Here is a 14,274-nt window from a genome sequence, read left to right on the forward strand (position 1 = left end):
TTAGATTTTTAGTGTAATTGATTTTTATTTTGAGTAATATATTTTGTGTAATGTAATGTTTAATGCATTTTATGATGTTGAACACATTTTCTTTCTCTTTGCTTTCATTATATCAATATGGTGTTTTTAATTATAAGTTTAAAACAACTCACTACTGATTTTACACAATAGTAGTTCAGTAAACAAGAAGTTCAAATTAAATGACTTACATTTTAGACACAATACTGACTGTTTTTGCTCAATTTTAAACAAATCAAGTGAGCCAATGATTCAGAAACCCATTCATAAAAAACAGTTACTTGCCTTGTTTCTGAATGAATCTCTCGTTTAAACGAAACAGTTAAATGAAGGATTAAATGAGTCAGTTATTTGCCACCATCTACTAGTGGTTTGGTGTCATATTTAAAAGTATCACTGCATTTTTCCACAAAATTACTTATTTTACATGTTTAAAAAATGTCATTAATTTTATGTTAGATGACCTCAAGCTTCTCAATTTTAAAACATTAATTTTACAAAATTATTTGACATTTAATTTGTAATGCATTTGAAATTTTGCAATGTAACTGCATTTATAGAGAACATCTGTAACTCAGATTGGGTTAACTGTAATGTTTAATACATTTTTATTGTGATTTTTTTTTTCTTTTATCATCGGAAAAAAAATAGATTTTTGTTTGTATATGTTGACAGTTATAGTTCATAAAAAGAAAATTAGAATTGGCAAACATTGGCAGGTATTGGCAGGTCACACTCACAAAAAAAAAGAAATTTTGTTTTTGCAACTAGCTGACATAAAATAAGTTTTTTAACATTCTATTTCAAGTAATGTTTATTTCACATAGAAGCTTGCACAGAATGAATGAATGGATAAATAAAAAAAAGATTATTTTAAAGCAATTACCTTATTTAACACTTTTGGGTTTATATCAAAAAAGTTAGAATTGAGAGATTTAAACTCAGAATTGTGAGATTTAAGGTGAGACACTGCAGGTGAATAGGGTAAAAAAAAAACTAATAGTTACCACCTTACCCAGCTGACTGATTACATTGGTAATTGCAAATTTTTTTTGTATTACAAGTATTCTAAAATGTTAGGTTTAAATATGAAAATGAGGCATTATTTAATTAAATGTGCTAATTTGCATAATTTGCATTCAATCCTGGATGAAGTCAGTTTCAGAATTCTTGTTTACTTTTTTGACATATTAGAGTCAAAGGTTTTTACAAAGGTAATTTTACGTATCTTATTTTGTCACAAAAAAAAAAAGACAGAAAACAACATTTTTTTTTTTTACAGTTTTTTGGGGAATAAAACGTATAAAATATAAAATCAAGCAAATTATATATGAACAAATCCCTCTGTAAAAACCTTCAGAATATAGACAGGAATAAAAATGTAAAGACTGGTGTGTAAGTACTGCTAAAGTGGAGACTTATGGCTCAGTGTAGAAGAAAAACTCATTTTGACAAAACGGTCTTTAAAAATATGGATTGTAATTGAAATCTAATGACACATATAGATAAAGTGCTATAAAAGAAACACTTAATTCTGTCTCTTGGATGTTTTCTTACCACTAGTCTGAAAAAAACACTTTATGAAAAGCCAAAAAGCCTAAAATCTCTAACTTGACAGGTGCATGAAAAAACTCTTTTTGCTTGCAGTGTCTCCCCTTAAACTTGCAATTCTGAGAATTGTGAGATATAAACTTTTGAAACAAATTGTGAGAAATATGTCCATATTGTGAGATAAAAATTACCTTTTTCAATTTTTTATTCCATGGTGAAATAAAAAAATAAACAGAATTGCAGGACATAAAATCGGAATTCTAAGAAATAAGTCAGAACTCTGTGTTTATATCTCACAATTCTGAAACAGTTCAACTTGTAGGAACAAAGTCTGAATTTTGAGATAAAAAGTTGTGATCAAATATTTAGCAGAAAATGGCATTCCATAATATCAAGTAATGACTTTTTTAAATTTTTTATTTTATTTTAGCTTTAATTTTAACCCTGATTTGAGTTGATTCTCGCAGACACGTCACTATGACCAGCCGTTTTTTTTTTTTTTCATGTACCTGAAATCCGCCCAGTGTGATGGTGACAGACACGTCGAGCGGTTTGTTGACGACTCCAGCCACGGATTTGACCAGAGACATGAAGAGCAGAGGAAACCAGACAATACAGATGAGCAGCATCACGATCATCCCTCCCATCCCGTATTTCACCACCTTCTTCTTTTTCTGTCCTCGAGGCTGAGGATATCTCTGAAAACACACAAGCACACCACCATAAACACTCATTGTGAACGCTGGCTGGAAGAGCTGATGAACAGATGCACTGGAAAGACGTCTCACTTTCTCAGACTCCCTCCAGCACTTGAGCACGAAGATGTGAGCGTAGATGTCCTCCACACAGATCCAGCTGGACAGACTGAGCGTGGTGTCGGTCCACACCCAATCCATCACCGCCCGCAGCTCCGTCAGGAACGGAACCAACCGGAACCTGAGACATCATTCGGAAAGAGGAAACTCAGTCGGGACTCGAGCACTTCTGACACACCAGAAATCGAGTGTCATGGATTAAAATGTATTACACCATTATGTCTAGTATGGAAAGAAAATGTGCTTTAAAACTAGATTTTTTGGCATCAAGTAATATGATGTTGTGCATTAGAGCGATTTTACGATGGTTACGTAGACATTATATGAAGCAGAGTGCCTAAAACCCCCTTAAACCCCCTTAAACTTCAGTAAAATCACAGTAACACATTGTATTAGTTGATACTGAAAAGATGCTGCATGATATATCATATTTGTAATGCTAAATAATATTTCTAATGTAATGTAATATAATGTAATAAATAAACAAACTAGGCCTAATTAAAATGACATACTTGATTAATAATAAGGATTATATTATAAAATATAATATAAAATCATCATGAAGAAATGCCCAATAAATGTAATAAAAATAAATAAATAAGAGAAAAATAATGAACTAATAATAATAATAATAATGTTAGAATGTTTAATATATATAATATAAATATTCAAAAGCTGAAATTGGTAAGATTTTTAGTTTTTCTCTTGCTCATCAAGGCCACATTTATTTGATTAAAAAAATACAGTAAAAACAATAAAACTGTGAAATATTTTTACTATTTAAAACAGTTGTTTTCTATGTTTAGGTGTATACTATACATACTATGTTTACAGTATTCATATTTGTGGTAGGCAAGACTCCAAACCTGCATTTATTTGATCAAAAATCCAGTAAAAACAGTAAAAATATGAAATAATATTGCAATTTAAAATAATTGTTTTCCATGTGAATATATTGTACAACATAATTTATTTTTGTCATGTAATGCTGAATTTTCAGCATCATTACTCCAGTCTTCAGTGTCACATGATTCTTCAGAAATCAATCTAATATGCTGATTTGCTGCTCAAGAATTATAATATGCACCATATTTTGTTGGAAACAGAGATACATTTTATTTTTCAGGATTCAAAGATGAAAAGAAAGTTCAAAAGAAAAACATATATTTGAAATAGAAATCTTTTGTAACATTATAAATGTCTTTAATGTCACTTTTCATTAATTTAATGCATCCTTGATGAATTAAAGTATACAAACTTACCCCAAATTTATATATATTAGCATTTATACATTTGTGGTCATTCAGATGAATAATGACTTTGATGTTTAAAGCTCTGTGATCACAGGATCAGAATCTATAATGTCGCTATTTGGAGTCCAGCTTTATTTCTTACCCTTGGAAGAGGAAGAGATTGACGTAATTATAGCTCTTGGTCAGGAAGTTGCCCAGGACGCGGGTGGGGTAACCGCAGCGGATCTGATAGGCCGACAGACCGAAGTAGATGCACTTCACAAAATACCAGAGCTGAGCAACTGTGTTCTGACTGAAACGCCTACGAAATGAAATCCAATCACATGTTAGATGACCTCCAGCTTCTCAAGCGGGATCATTAATGATATTACTCGTCATTTACCTCTCAGTGACCCCTGGGAGAATGAAGAACATCCAGAAGTGAATGCCAAAGACCAGGATGACCTGGAAGATGACCTTCCCCATCACGGTCTTCCTCAGGTACAGCGCACGATCCACCACCATGGTCCCAAACTGGATCAGCACCATCACCAGAAACGCCTCGGGAACCTGATCCTCTGACAGGGACGACGTGATGTCAGCCGCGGCAGAGTGTTTCTGTAGAGAAACCAATTTCAGTTCAGATTTATTGTTTACATGGTTTAATAATTGACTTATAATGAATAATAACTTTTAATCAATTGAATATTAAAATTCACCCCAAAAATGAAAATGTGTTCATTCTCAGGTCATCCAAAATGTAGAGGAGTTTGTTTTTTTTTATCAGATTTTTGAAATGTGTCATTCCATGACTGTCTCACCAACGGATCCTCTGCAGTGAATGGGTGCCGTCAGAATGAGAGTCCAAACAGCTGATAAAAACATCACAATAATCCACAAGTAATCCACACCACTCCAGTCCATCAGTTAACATCTTGAGAAGACAAAAGCTGAAACAAATCCTTCATTAAGATGTTTATAGCTAAAATATGAGTCTATAATCTATAATGACGCTTCCTCTTACATCAAAATCCAGCCACATATTTGTTTAGAGCTGTTTTGGCTTGTAAACGGTGCTTGATCTGTGCAGATTTCTCTCCTGATTCAGACCAGACCACTTTTTCACTGGAGGAAGCATCATAATAGATTATGGATTATATTTTAGTTCATTAAAAACGTCTTAATGGATTTGTTTCAGCTTTTGTCTTCTCGAGATGTGAACTGATGGACTGGAGTGTTGTGGATTACTTGTGGATTATTGTGATGTTTTCATCAGCTGTTTGGACTCTCATTCTGACGGCACCCATTCACTGCAGAGGATCCGATGGTGAGCAAGTGATACAATGCCACATTTCTCCAAATCTAATGAAGAAACCGACTCATCCTAATCTTGGATGACCTGAGGGCAAGTTTATTTTTAGAAAATGTTCATTTTTGGGTGATCAATTCTTTTAAATTGTCATGTGAATGAGCTACAAACCCCAAAAGCCCAAAATCCAAAAACAATGATGATGAAGTCGACCGTGTCGGCCAAAAACATGAGCACGTAAACGTCAGTCACAGCGCTGTACTCTGGGTGGATCAGGTTATAGAAGAACTGCCGAATGGGAATGTAGATATCCAGAACCCTGAAACAACCATCAGATTGAATAATTAAAATAAAAATATGACGAAGCAACTTCCTTTTCAAATAAATGAGTGACTTGAGTGAGAGTCTCACGTTTTGACCGTAAAACGCTTCGCTTTGATCATCTGTTCTCTGAGCTTCTCCAAAACGAGCTCCTTGCGGCTTTTCTGTTGAGCGCTCAGTGAACTGCCGGCGCGACGCAAACTCGTCCTGGTGCCCGTGCTGCCTGTGGAGACACACATCCAGATTTATAAATGTCTTAAAAACAAACACCTTAATGATCATTTTTCGAGGGCTTAAATTTAGGGACAGAAAAGTAGGAATCATGATACAGAGATAACAAATTACAATAAGAAACACAGCTGCAAGCAGCGATTACAAGCACTTGAGTTCAAGCACTTTAAGGCATTTAAGCACATATGAAAAAAGCCATTATTTAGCAAGCTTGTAACCACCTAAATCAATGATTTAAAAAGCATTTTTGTCAAATCCAGGTGATTTACCATAGAAATACAATGTCAATGTTTTTATAACATTTATGACTGTTATAGCACCAGCTGTGGTCTGATCGCCGTAAAACTTTGCATGCTTGTTTAGAATCACCCGTCACATGTGCTCAGCAGGTTTCGTGAACTTTTGAGTTTCCCTTTAGGCTTTATAGGCTTTTGGGTAACTTTGGGCAGGCCCCTTTTTTAAACAACCCCGTTGTAGCTTCCTAAAGCAAAAATGTCAACATTTTTTTGATAATTATTGACCTAGAGAGTCCAGAGTTTCTTTCCAGATTGAGGGAAAAACCCTAGGACTAGTTTGTAAAAGTAGGTTTTTTTACATTATCTTGATCATTTAACAAATGATTTGATTGACAGCAGTGGTTCTAGAGACAAAGTTGTTCAGAATGAGGAGTTCTGTCATATTGTATCGTATTTCTATCATAGTGTATGTGCGAAAACCACATGACATACAATCGTTTACATTCTTGAAAAATGTGATATCGCCCCCCTCAGTGGCTGATTTCTTTCAAATTTCTCACAGACCTTTGGGGCCGTGCGTCAAACAGGCCCACCAAGTTTCGCTCCCAATCGGCCTCTTTTAAGTTTGTCTAATAGGTGCACAAACTTCATCGGCCAATGGTGGATGTGTTTTTTTGAGATACGCAAAGGTCCTTATAGACACTTAAGGAACCAAGACCGTGCACAGCAATTTTCATGTAGACAGGACAAATGGTTGCGCAGTTATAGCCATTTTTATAGCTGTTTTTTCCCTATTATAGCGCCACCAAGTGGTCAAGCTCTGCCATTTTTGTCCTGCGACCTCAGATTGTGCTCTTACATAAGTGAGATATCTCATTCCGTTCAGGAATTATAGGCATTTTGCTAAAAGTGGCCCTGCCCCTTCTGAACGTTTTGGCGCCCCTTTGCAACTGTGATTTGAACTTTTTTAAAATAATTATTGATATTCGCTCTCCTGAGAATTTCTCTGCACTGGTTTGCTTCCAATCAGGCGAAAAACCTAGGACTAGGTTGCAAAAGTAGGTTTTGCCAAAAATCCGAAATACCCAAAAATGTTGCAGTCTCACGATTGAATCTGAGGTGTGTGTTTTGTCCGGTGTGAGGCAAGGATTCCAACGACATACGACACGATTTAGGAGTTATGAGTGATTTCATACTTTTGATCGCTGTAGCGCCCCCGTCTGGCTGATTGGGGCGAGCTTTGGTCTCGTTGTTGGCGGTGTGAGTACTACCATCCCTCCAAGTTTCAAGTCTCTACAACTTGCGGTTTGGTCTGCACAATCAGTTTTACTTGGAGATCACTGATCCATGACCATTCCAACAATTACAATAGGGTTTCAGCGCTACATGCTTTAGCTTATTTTAAAGCTTGTTTAAATCATTTTAAGTCATCTTGAAGCTCACTTGGAAGTTTGCCGAGTTCCCTGGTTAAGAACCACCACATTTAGTCCTATTTGACTCACCAAAACACAAATGTGAGCGCACATTCAGACATTAAAGTGTGCAAGCAAAAAGTGAGTATCTCAGCACACCTGTTTTCGAGCGGGCCGAGCGCTGAGAGATGCTGGAGCTCTGCCGGTGCACCGCGGCATTGGCGTAAAGGTGTTTTCTGGGCAGCCGTACGTGTGTGGAGACGGGTGAGACGTCAGCGGGACTCTTCTCTGGCCGGGACTGAGCTTTCTCTTCACTGTCTGAATCAGCGTGTTGAGAGCTCGCAGTCTGACCTCCTGACCCTGGCTTGTCTTCATCCCAAAGCCCGTAGCACTAAGGAAGAAGAGCAGGCTCACATTTCATGTTCAGTTAAGACACACTACACAAATCAAAGAGCGTCTTTATACCTTCAGAATGGATCGATGGAAGAAAAGCGCGAGGAGCTGCACCAGGTCGTAGTGGACGTAACCCTCTTTCTTCTCCACACCGATGATGTTGGGCGGGTGGAACGGTTTGGATTTGTCCAGCTCTATGCTTTGGTTAAATGGAAAGAAGCCAAACTGGAAGAAGTACTTGATCACTATGGTGACCTGCAGGTAGATAAGAAGATTGCGAATGTTAACTACTGCACTAAAGCAGGTTAACCATAGGTTATTTGACATTTTAGTCTGAGGTGGACTCAGAGATGCGATACCTCAGTGTAGACGATGGCCGTCATCCAGAAGCGTTTGCTGGGCCGGGGAACCGACAGCATGGCCCAGAGGAAGATGAGGATGGGCAGCACCAGCGTGGCCACCGATGCTGAGATCATGTGGTTGAGGATGATGACCAGGTAACACACCATTTCAGAATGAGCCACCAGCATGTTATAGAGAGAGTAGCAGAGCTGGAGGAACTGCGGCTGAGACCGGTAGAAATGTTCAGACGCCTCCAGCTCCTCGTCATAGAACATCCTGATGGAAAGAAGAGCAGGGCACAAAAGAACATCAGAAGGGACTTTTGAAGAGTACTTTCACATACAGGGAGACCTGTCACACTTTTTCATTTTAATTTAATTTAATTTAATTTAATTTAATTTATTATTATTTTTTAACTTTATTTTACTTTACTTTATTTTACTTTACTTTACTTTACTTTACTTTACTGTACTTTACTTTACTTTACTTTACAAATAAAGTCTTGGCCACAAAAGGCTTTTGAACATTTTCACTGTTATTGCCCAGGAAATATTTACCACTTTCTTACATTTTATATATTTATTTTATTGTAATTTTATTTTTAAATTAAATGTTTAAATTTTGATTTATTTATTTATTGTTTGTTTGTTTGTCACAATGGGAACTAGCTACAGATAGTGATCTGGAAAAATAAAATAAAATAAAATAAAATAAAATGTTACTCAAAACGTTTACTGTATCATCAAGATAAAAATCATTAAAATAAAATAAAATAAAATAAAATATTACCCAAAACATTTACTGTATAATTAAGATAAAGATCATTAAAATAAAATAAATGTGTTACAGGTTATTCAAATAACAACAAAAGGAAACAAAAACAAACAAACAAACAAATAGGAAACAAAGATAAATAAAGTTTATAAATGTTTATAAAGTTTAAAAATGAACAACCAACCAACCAAAAAAAGTTTGTAATTAATCTTTTCCAAATTACTTCACATATGAAAATAATTTAACCAGTTGGACCTTAAAATATTAGGTATTGTTACAGTGTTACAGATATATATATATATATATATATATATATATGTATATATACATATAACTTTAAGTGTTGTTGAGAAATGTTAATGCATAATGTGTTGAAACACGTGCATCAAATGTTACAAGATTGTATTTTTTCATACACAACTGTTCAAAAGTTTGGGGTCAGTATTTTTTTTAAGAAATTAATACTTTCTGAAGGATCACGTGACACTGAAGACTGGAGTAATGATGCTGAAAATTCACAGAAATAAATTAGTTTCACAGATATTCACATAGAATCAGCTGTTTTAAATTATAATAATATTTCACAATTTTACAGGTTTTTACTGTATTTTTGATCAAATAAATGTAGCCATGGTAGGCAGAAGAGACTTCTTTCAAAGCATTAAAAAAATCTGACCGACCTCAAACTTTTGAACAGTAGTGTGCATTAAAACAGCAATGTTAATGCTTTTGAAAAGCACGTCAATCACACGCAGATCTTCAAAACAGCACCCAGTGTTTCAGGTGTTTGATTAAGCTCACATGACACATTCTCACCTGCTCTGCAGCAGCTCACTGGCCGTCAGCTGATGGCTCACTGAGAGCAGAGTGTCGGCGCTCTTGTCATCTGGTGTTTGGATCCTCAGCTTCTTGCCGTCCGCACGACACGCCGCGTCACACACCGAATCCAGGCCCGTGGCTTTACTGTACGAGGGAGGGATGTCCGCCCCGCCCTGCGTCCAGCACACCTGCTCCGCCGCCAGAATGCTGTCCCATTCCGCGCTTGCCGCGGCTCCCTGGAGCATCCGGCGGTCCGGAGAAGGAGGCGGCAGGTCTGAAGTGCTGCTCCAGAGTTTGTCCGGATGCTCTCTGAGTTCCCGGTGGCTCTCGGCCTCCTCGACGGTGTCACCGGTGCCCTGCCGTGAGTAGAGCTCAGTGCACTGCGTGCGCTCACTGCCAGAGGAAACAGAACAGAAGTAGGTGAGAAACATTAAGGTTGTGTTTCGCACAAATAACCACAAGGGGGAAGCGTCATCCTGCTTTACCCAGAAGCTTGCCCTGAAGGCACTCAGAATGAACCACTAGTATAAAACACTGCCCACTATGTTTTTAGGGATGTGAACCAACAGCATATAGTAATAAAGAAAATGTCCTTACAACAAAGTAAATGTATTTCCTTACATATTAATGAATAATATGTAAAATTATCTAATGCATTTTAAAAATAGACAGAATAATATATTCTGTTTGTACATGATATATGTACACAACCTGTTTTTGAACAGTAAGATTTTTAATGTTTTTTAAAGAAGTCTCTTTTGCTCACCAAGCTTGCCTTTATTTAATCCAGAGTACAGCAAAAACAGTAAAATATTTTTACTGTTTAAAATAACCTTTTCTATTTGAATACGTATTAAAATGTAATTTATTTCTTTGATTTCAATGCTGAATTTTCAGTATCATCACTCCAGTCTTCAGTGTCACATGATCCTTCCGAAATCATATTAATATTCGGATTTGCTGCTCAAAAAAACACACTTATTATTCTTATGTAACATTATAAATGTCTTTATTGTCACTTTTGATTAATTTAAAGCATCCTTGCTAAATAAATAAAAATATTAATTTTTATTATTCCATTTCTATTATTCTATTATATTGGAACTTCTACTCGCCAAGGAATCCTGAAAAAATGTACTCTACCTTTTTTAAATATTGATGATAATAATAATAATAATAATCATAATAATAATAATAATAGTGTTTCCTCATTATTATTATTTCAGCATATTATAATGATTTCTAATAGGACCATGTGACACTGAAGACTGGAGTAATGATGCTTAAAATTCTGATTTGATCACAGAAATAAATTGCATTTTAAAATATATTCAAATAGAAAGCAGTTATTTTAAATAGTTTGCAATATTACCGCTTTTGCTGTATTTTGGATCAAATAAGCATTTAGTGGGTGAGCAGAATAGGATTCTTTAAAAAGCATTAAGTAAAAGCATTAAAAATCTGACTGGTAGTGTATAATACATTTAAATAAATAAATTTATAATAAATTTAATATACAAGGGGGAATTGCAAAAGATAAAATAAATAAATAATGCTTATTACTTGTAAATATGAAACAAACTCAGAAATCAGAGAAAACACTCTGTATTGTAAGACTGAAACACTGATTTTTACTTTTTTTAATTCAATGACAGAAACAAAAAAAATCTGAATTGTGAGATTTAACTCTGTGTTGGGAAGATTTTTTTTTTCTTTTAATTTTAATTTTTATTTTTTAAATTTATTTTTTGTTTGTTTTTTTTACTTCATAATTCTGGCATGTTTTTTCCCTGCACAATTATCAGAAAAAAAAAAAATAAATAAAAAATCCAAAGTGAGATAAGTTACAATTACCTATTTTTATTTTTGTCATTCTGTGGCAGGCATTGCAAACTGTGTGGCATAAATTAATAATACCTCAGGAAACATCACTAAAAATGAATAGACTGATCGACCATGTATTACGTATATAATTTGTATGATGCTGTGACTGAATGTCTTGTCTATTGTGCTTTGGCTGTGTGTGAGCAGAATGTTCTGGAAACCCTGTCCGTCTGTCAATACAGGGCTACAGTAACCATCCACAGCTGTGTGTGTGTGTGTGTGTGTGTGTGTGTGTGTGTGTGTGTGTGTTAACGTGCAGGACAGATTCGTTTACACACATAATAGAGTCACCTGCCTCCTAACTGGTAATGACAGAAAGCCCTCAAGCTGTAATTACAGAAACACACAGCTGTGCTGAGGCAGAAGCAGAGTGGATGGTGGAGGTTCATACCTTGACGCTGCACTGTCTGCAGACGACTGCACATCCACACTAGGCAGGCGGCAGAGTCTAGGTCGCGCTCGCTGGCTGGTTTTGAGAACGCAGTCGCTGGTTTCATCAGCCTGGTCCAGTGTGGATTCACACAGCACAGTGGATTCTGTGTACACGCTACAGAAAACACAGAAACAAACCAGATTCATGATTCACATACAGTAAATAACATGTTTATTAGCATGTTTTGTTTAATAAGGAATTTTCTGGTTCCTATGGTATAGGAATATGGTAATAATTGCCTACCATGGAATATTAAAGTGCAAAAAAAGTAGTTTGCAATTCTTATGGTTTTACTATGATACCGTGGTATACATAAAGTAATTGATCAGTACCATGGTATTTCAAAGTATGAGAACAGAAAAGACTTCTTTCAAAAACAAAAACAAAAAACAAACAAAAAAAACTTTTGTGTAAATATGGTAATCAGTACCATGGTAGATATCAACTTAAATGTTTCTGTTACATTTTATACACTACCAGTCAAAAGTTTTTGAACAGCAAGATTTTTTAAAAAAGATTTTTTTTTTTTTTTAAAGTCTCTTCTGCTCACCAAGCCTGCATTTATTTAATTACAGCAAAAACAGTACAATTTTGAAAGATTTTTACTATTTAAAATAACCGTTTTCTATTTGAACATATTTGAAAATGCAACTTATTTCTGTGATTTCAAAACTGAATTTTTAGCATCATTACTCCAGTCATATGATCCTTCAGAAATCATTCTAATTTTGTGATTTGATGCTCAACAAACATGTATTATTTTTCTTCTTCTTATTATTATTCATGAAAACAGTTGAGTAGAATTTGTTCAGGTTTCTTTGATGAATAAAGTTCATATCTAAAATAGAAATCTTTTGTAACATTATAAATGTCTTTATCACCACTTTTGATCAGTTTAAAGCATTCTTGCTAAAATGAAAGTATTAATTTCTATAATTTCTTTCCCAAAAATAAAATAAATAAATAAATAAATAAATAAAATGCTGACTCCAAGCTTGTATGGTATAGTGTATAATGTTACAAAAGCTTTTTATTTAAAAAAAATGCTAATCTTTGGATCTTTCTATTCATTAAAAAAAAAATCTTCCTGAAAAAAAATATTCAACTGTTTTAAATATTGATAATAATAATAATAATAATAATAATAATGATAATAATAATGTTTCTTAAGCAGCAAATCAGATATCTGAATGATTTCTGAAGGATCATGTGGCACTGAAAGCTGTAGTAATGATGCTGAAAATTCAGCTTTGATCACAAAAATAAATTACATTTTAAAATGTATTCAGAGAGAAAGGAGCTATTTTAAATAGTAAAAATATTTCACAATATTACTGCTTTTGCTGCATTTTGGATCAAATAAATACAGGCTTGGTGAGCAGAAAAGACTTCTTTAAAAAAACATTTAAAATCTTACTGTTCAAAAACTTTTGACTGGTAGTGTTAGTGTACCACCAGCTGAGTTTGGCCATATTTATACAGCATGTTCAGCATTTTTTTTTTTTTTTTAATTAGCAGAGGAATTTGATGATTTGGCGTCAGTGAGCTGGTGAGACAGAAGGGTGTTGTTGAAATCTGGCATGCTGAACCCTTGGCAAACACCTTATCTGCAGTGTGTGCCTTACACTGGGTGTAGCGAGAGTAAAAATAAGTCAAAATAAGTCATCCTGCAAAATAACAGGCTGCTGCAATGAACTAACTTGCTCATTAGTGAGAACAGTGTCTGATTTATAGTTCACAGTCACTAAACAAACTGATATTCAAAAGAAGGTGCTGCTTAGGCCATCATTTTATATAACGGGCTTTTTATTAGACGACATCCAGTCCTGACTTGTTCTTGTACAAATCATCACTGCTTTAATAATCCTCTACTTTGAGTGCTTATATAAACTACTGGGTAGTATTGGGCACTGAGAACCATTTCAGTTTTAGAACCTGTTCAGAATTTACAAGAACCATGAATTCGATAAGACAGGCACATTTTAAGTGCAAGAAGATACAAAAGAGAATAAGGCACCTGTACACTGTCTATATCCAAATGATATGTGCAGAAAGCTTCTCATATAGTGCGCAAATACTAAATCAAGCTCTCTTTCACGTCATCTTGCGCTTTAATGGACGAGTTATGTTAAAATATCCTCGTAAACACAGCTCGTCTTAAGTGAACGTAAACCGCCGTGAAAGAAAGTGCATGTGTGTCAGTACTGTATATTGGATTGGTGCATTCGGTCTTAAAGTGACAGCAAGCTAATATTTATGCTGTGGTCTGTGCCATTAATATTAATCAAAGAATCTGATCTGGACTTTTTTTTACTTTAATAATGATTAATTATTATTTATAAAAAGAAAACTATACAGTGTCATTTTACATTTGATTACATGTAATTTTGAATTTTTGTACCTGAACTTTGTTCAGTTGGATTTATTTGTGCTACTTTTAACTGTAACTGTAACAGGTGCAACAGAACATTTAGCCAAAACACAAAGAATATATATATATATTT

General features: G+C 34.8%; 1 protein-coding gene across 4 annotated transcripts in view; it reads right to left on the reverse strand.

Annotated features, from left to right (window-relative positions):
* LOC127155691 (piezo-type mechanosensitive ion channel component 2) overlaps positions 1-14,274 on the reverse strand; it is a 154,343-nt gene that overhangs the window by 4,770 nt on the left and 135,299 nt on the right. For all 4 annotated transcript variants that reach the window (XM_051098089.1, XM_051098088.1, XM_051098087.1 and 1 more), the window contains 11 exons: positions 11,729-11,884; positions 9,451-9,846; positions 7,878-8,136; positions 7,591-7,773; positions 7,285-7,516; positions 5,337-5,469; positions 5,097-5,244; positions 4,020-4,234; positions 3,780-3,938; positions 2,358-2,505; positions 2,079-2,267 (listed from right to left, as the gene is read on the reverse strand). In XM_051098089.1, the coding sequence (XP_050954046.1) occupies positions 2,079-2,267; positions 2,358-2,505; positions 3,780-3,938; positions 4,020-4,234; positions 5,097-5,244; positions 5,337-5,469; positions 7,285-7,516; positions 7,591-7,773; positions 7,878-8,136; positions 9,451-9,846; positions 11,729-11,884 (2,218 nt within the window). The remainder of the gene's footprint in view (positions 1-2,078; positions 2,268-2,357; positions 2,506-3,779; positions 3,939-4,019; positions 4,235-5,096; positions 5,245-5,336; positions 5,470-7,284; positions 7,517-7,590; positions 7,774-7,877; positions 8,137-9,450; positions 9,847-11,728; positions 11,885-14,274) is intronic.

Source organism: Labeo rohita, chromosome 24 (assembly GCF_022985175.1).
Source record: "Labeo rohita strain BAU-BD-2019 chromosome 24, IGBB_LRoh.1.0, whole genome shotgun sequence".
Lineage (NCBI taxonomy): Eukaryota > Metazoa > Chordata > Actinopteri > Cypriniformes > Cyprinidae > Labeo > Labeo rohita.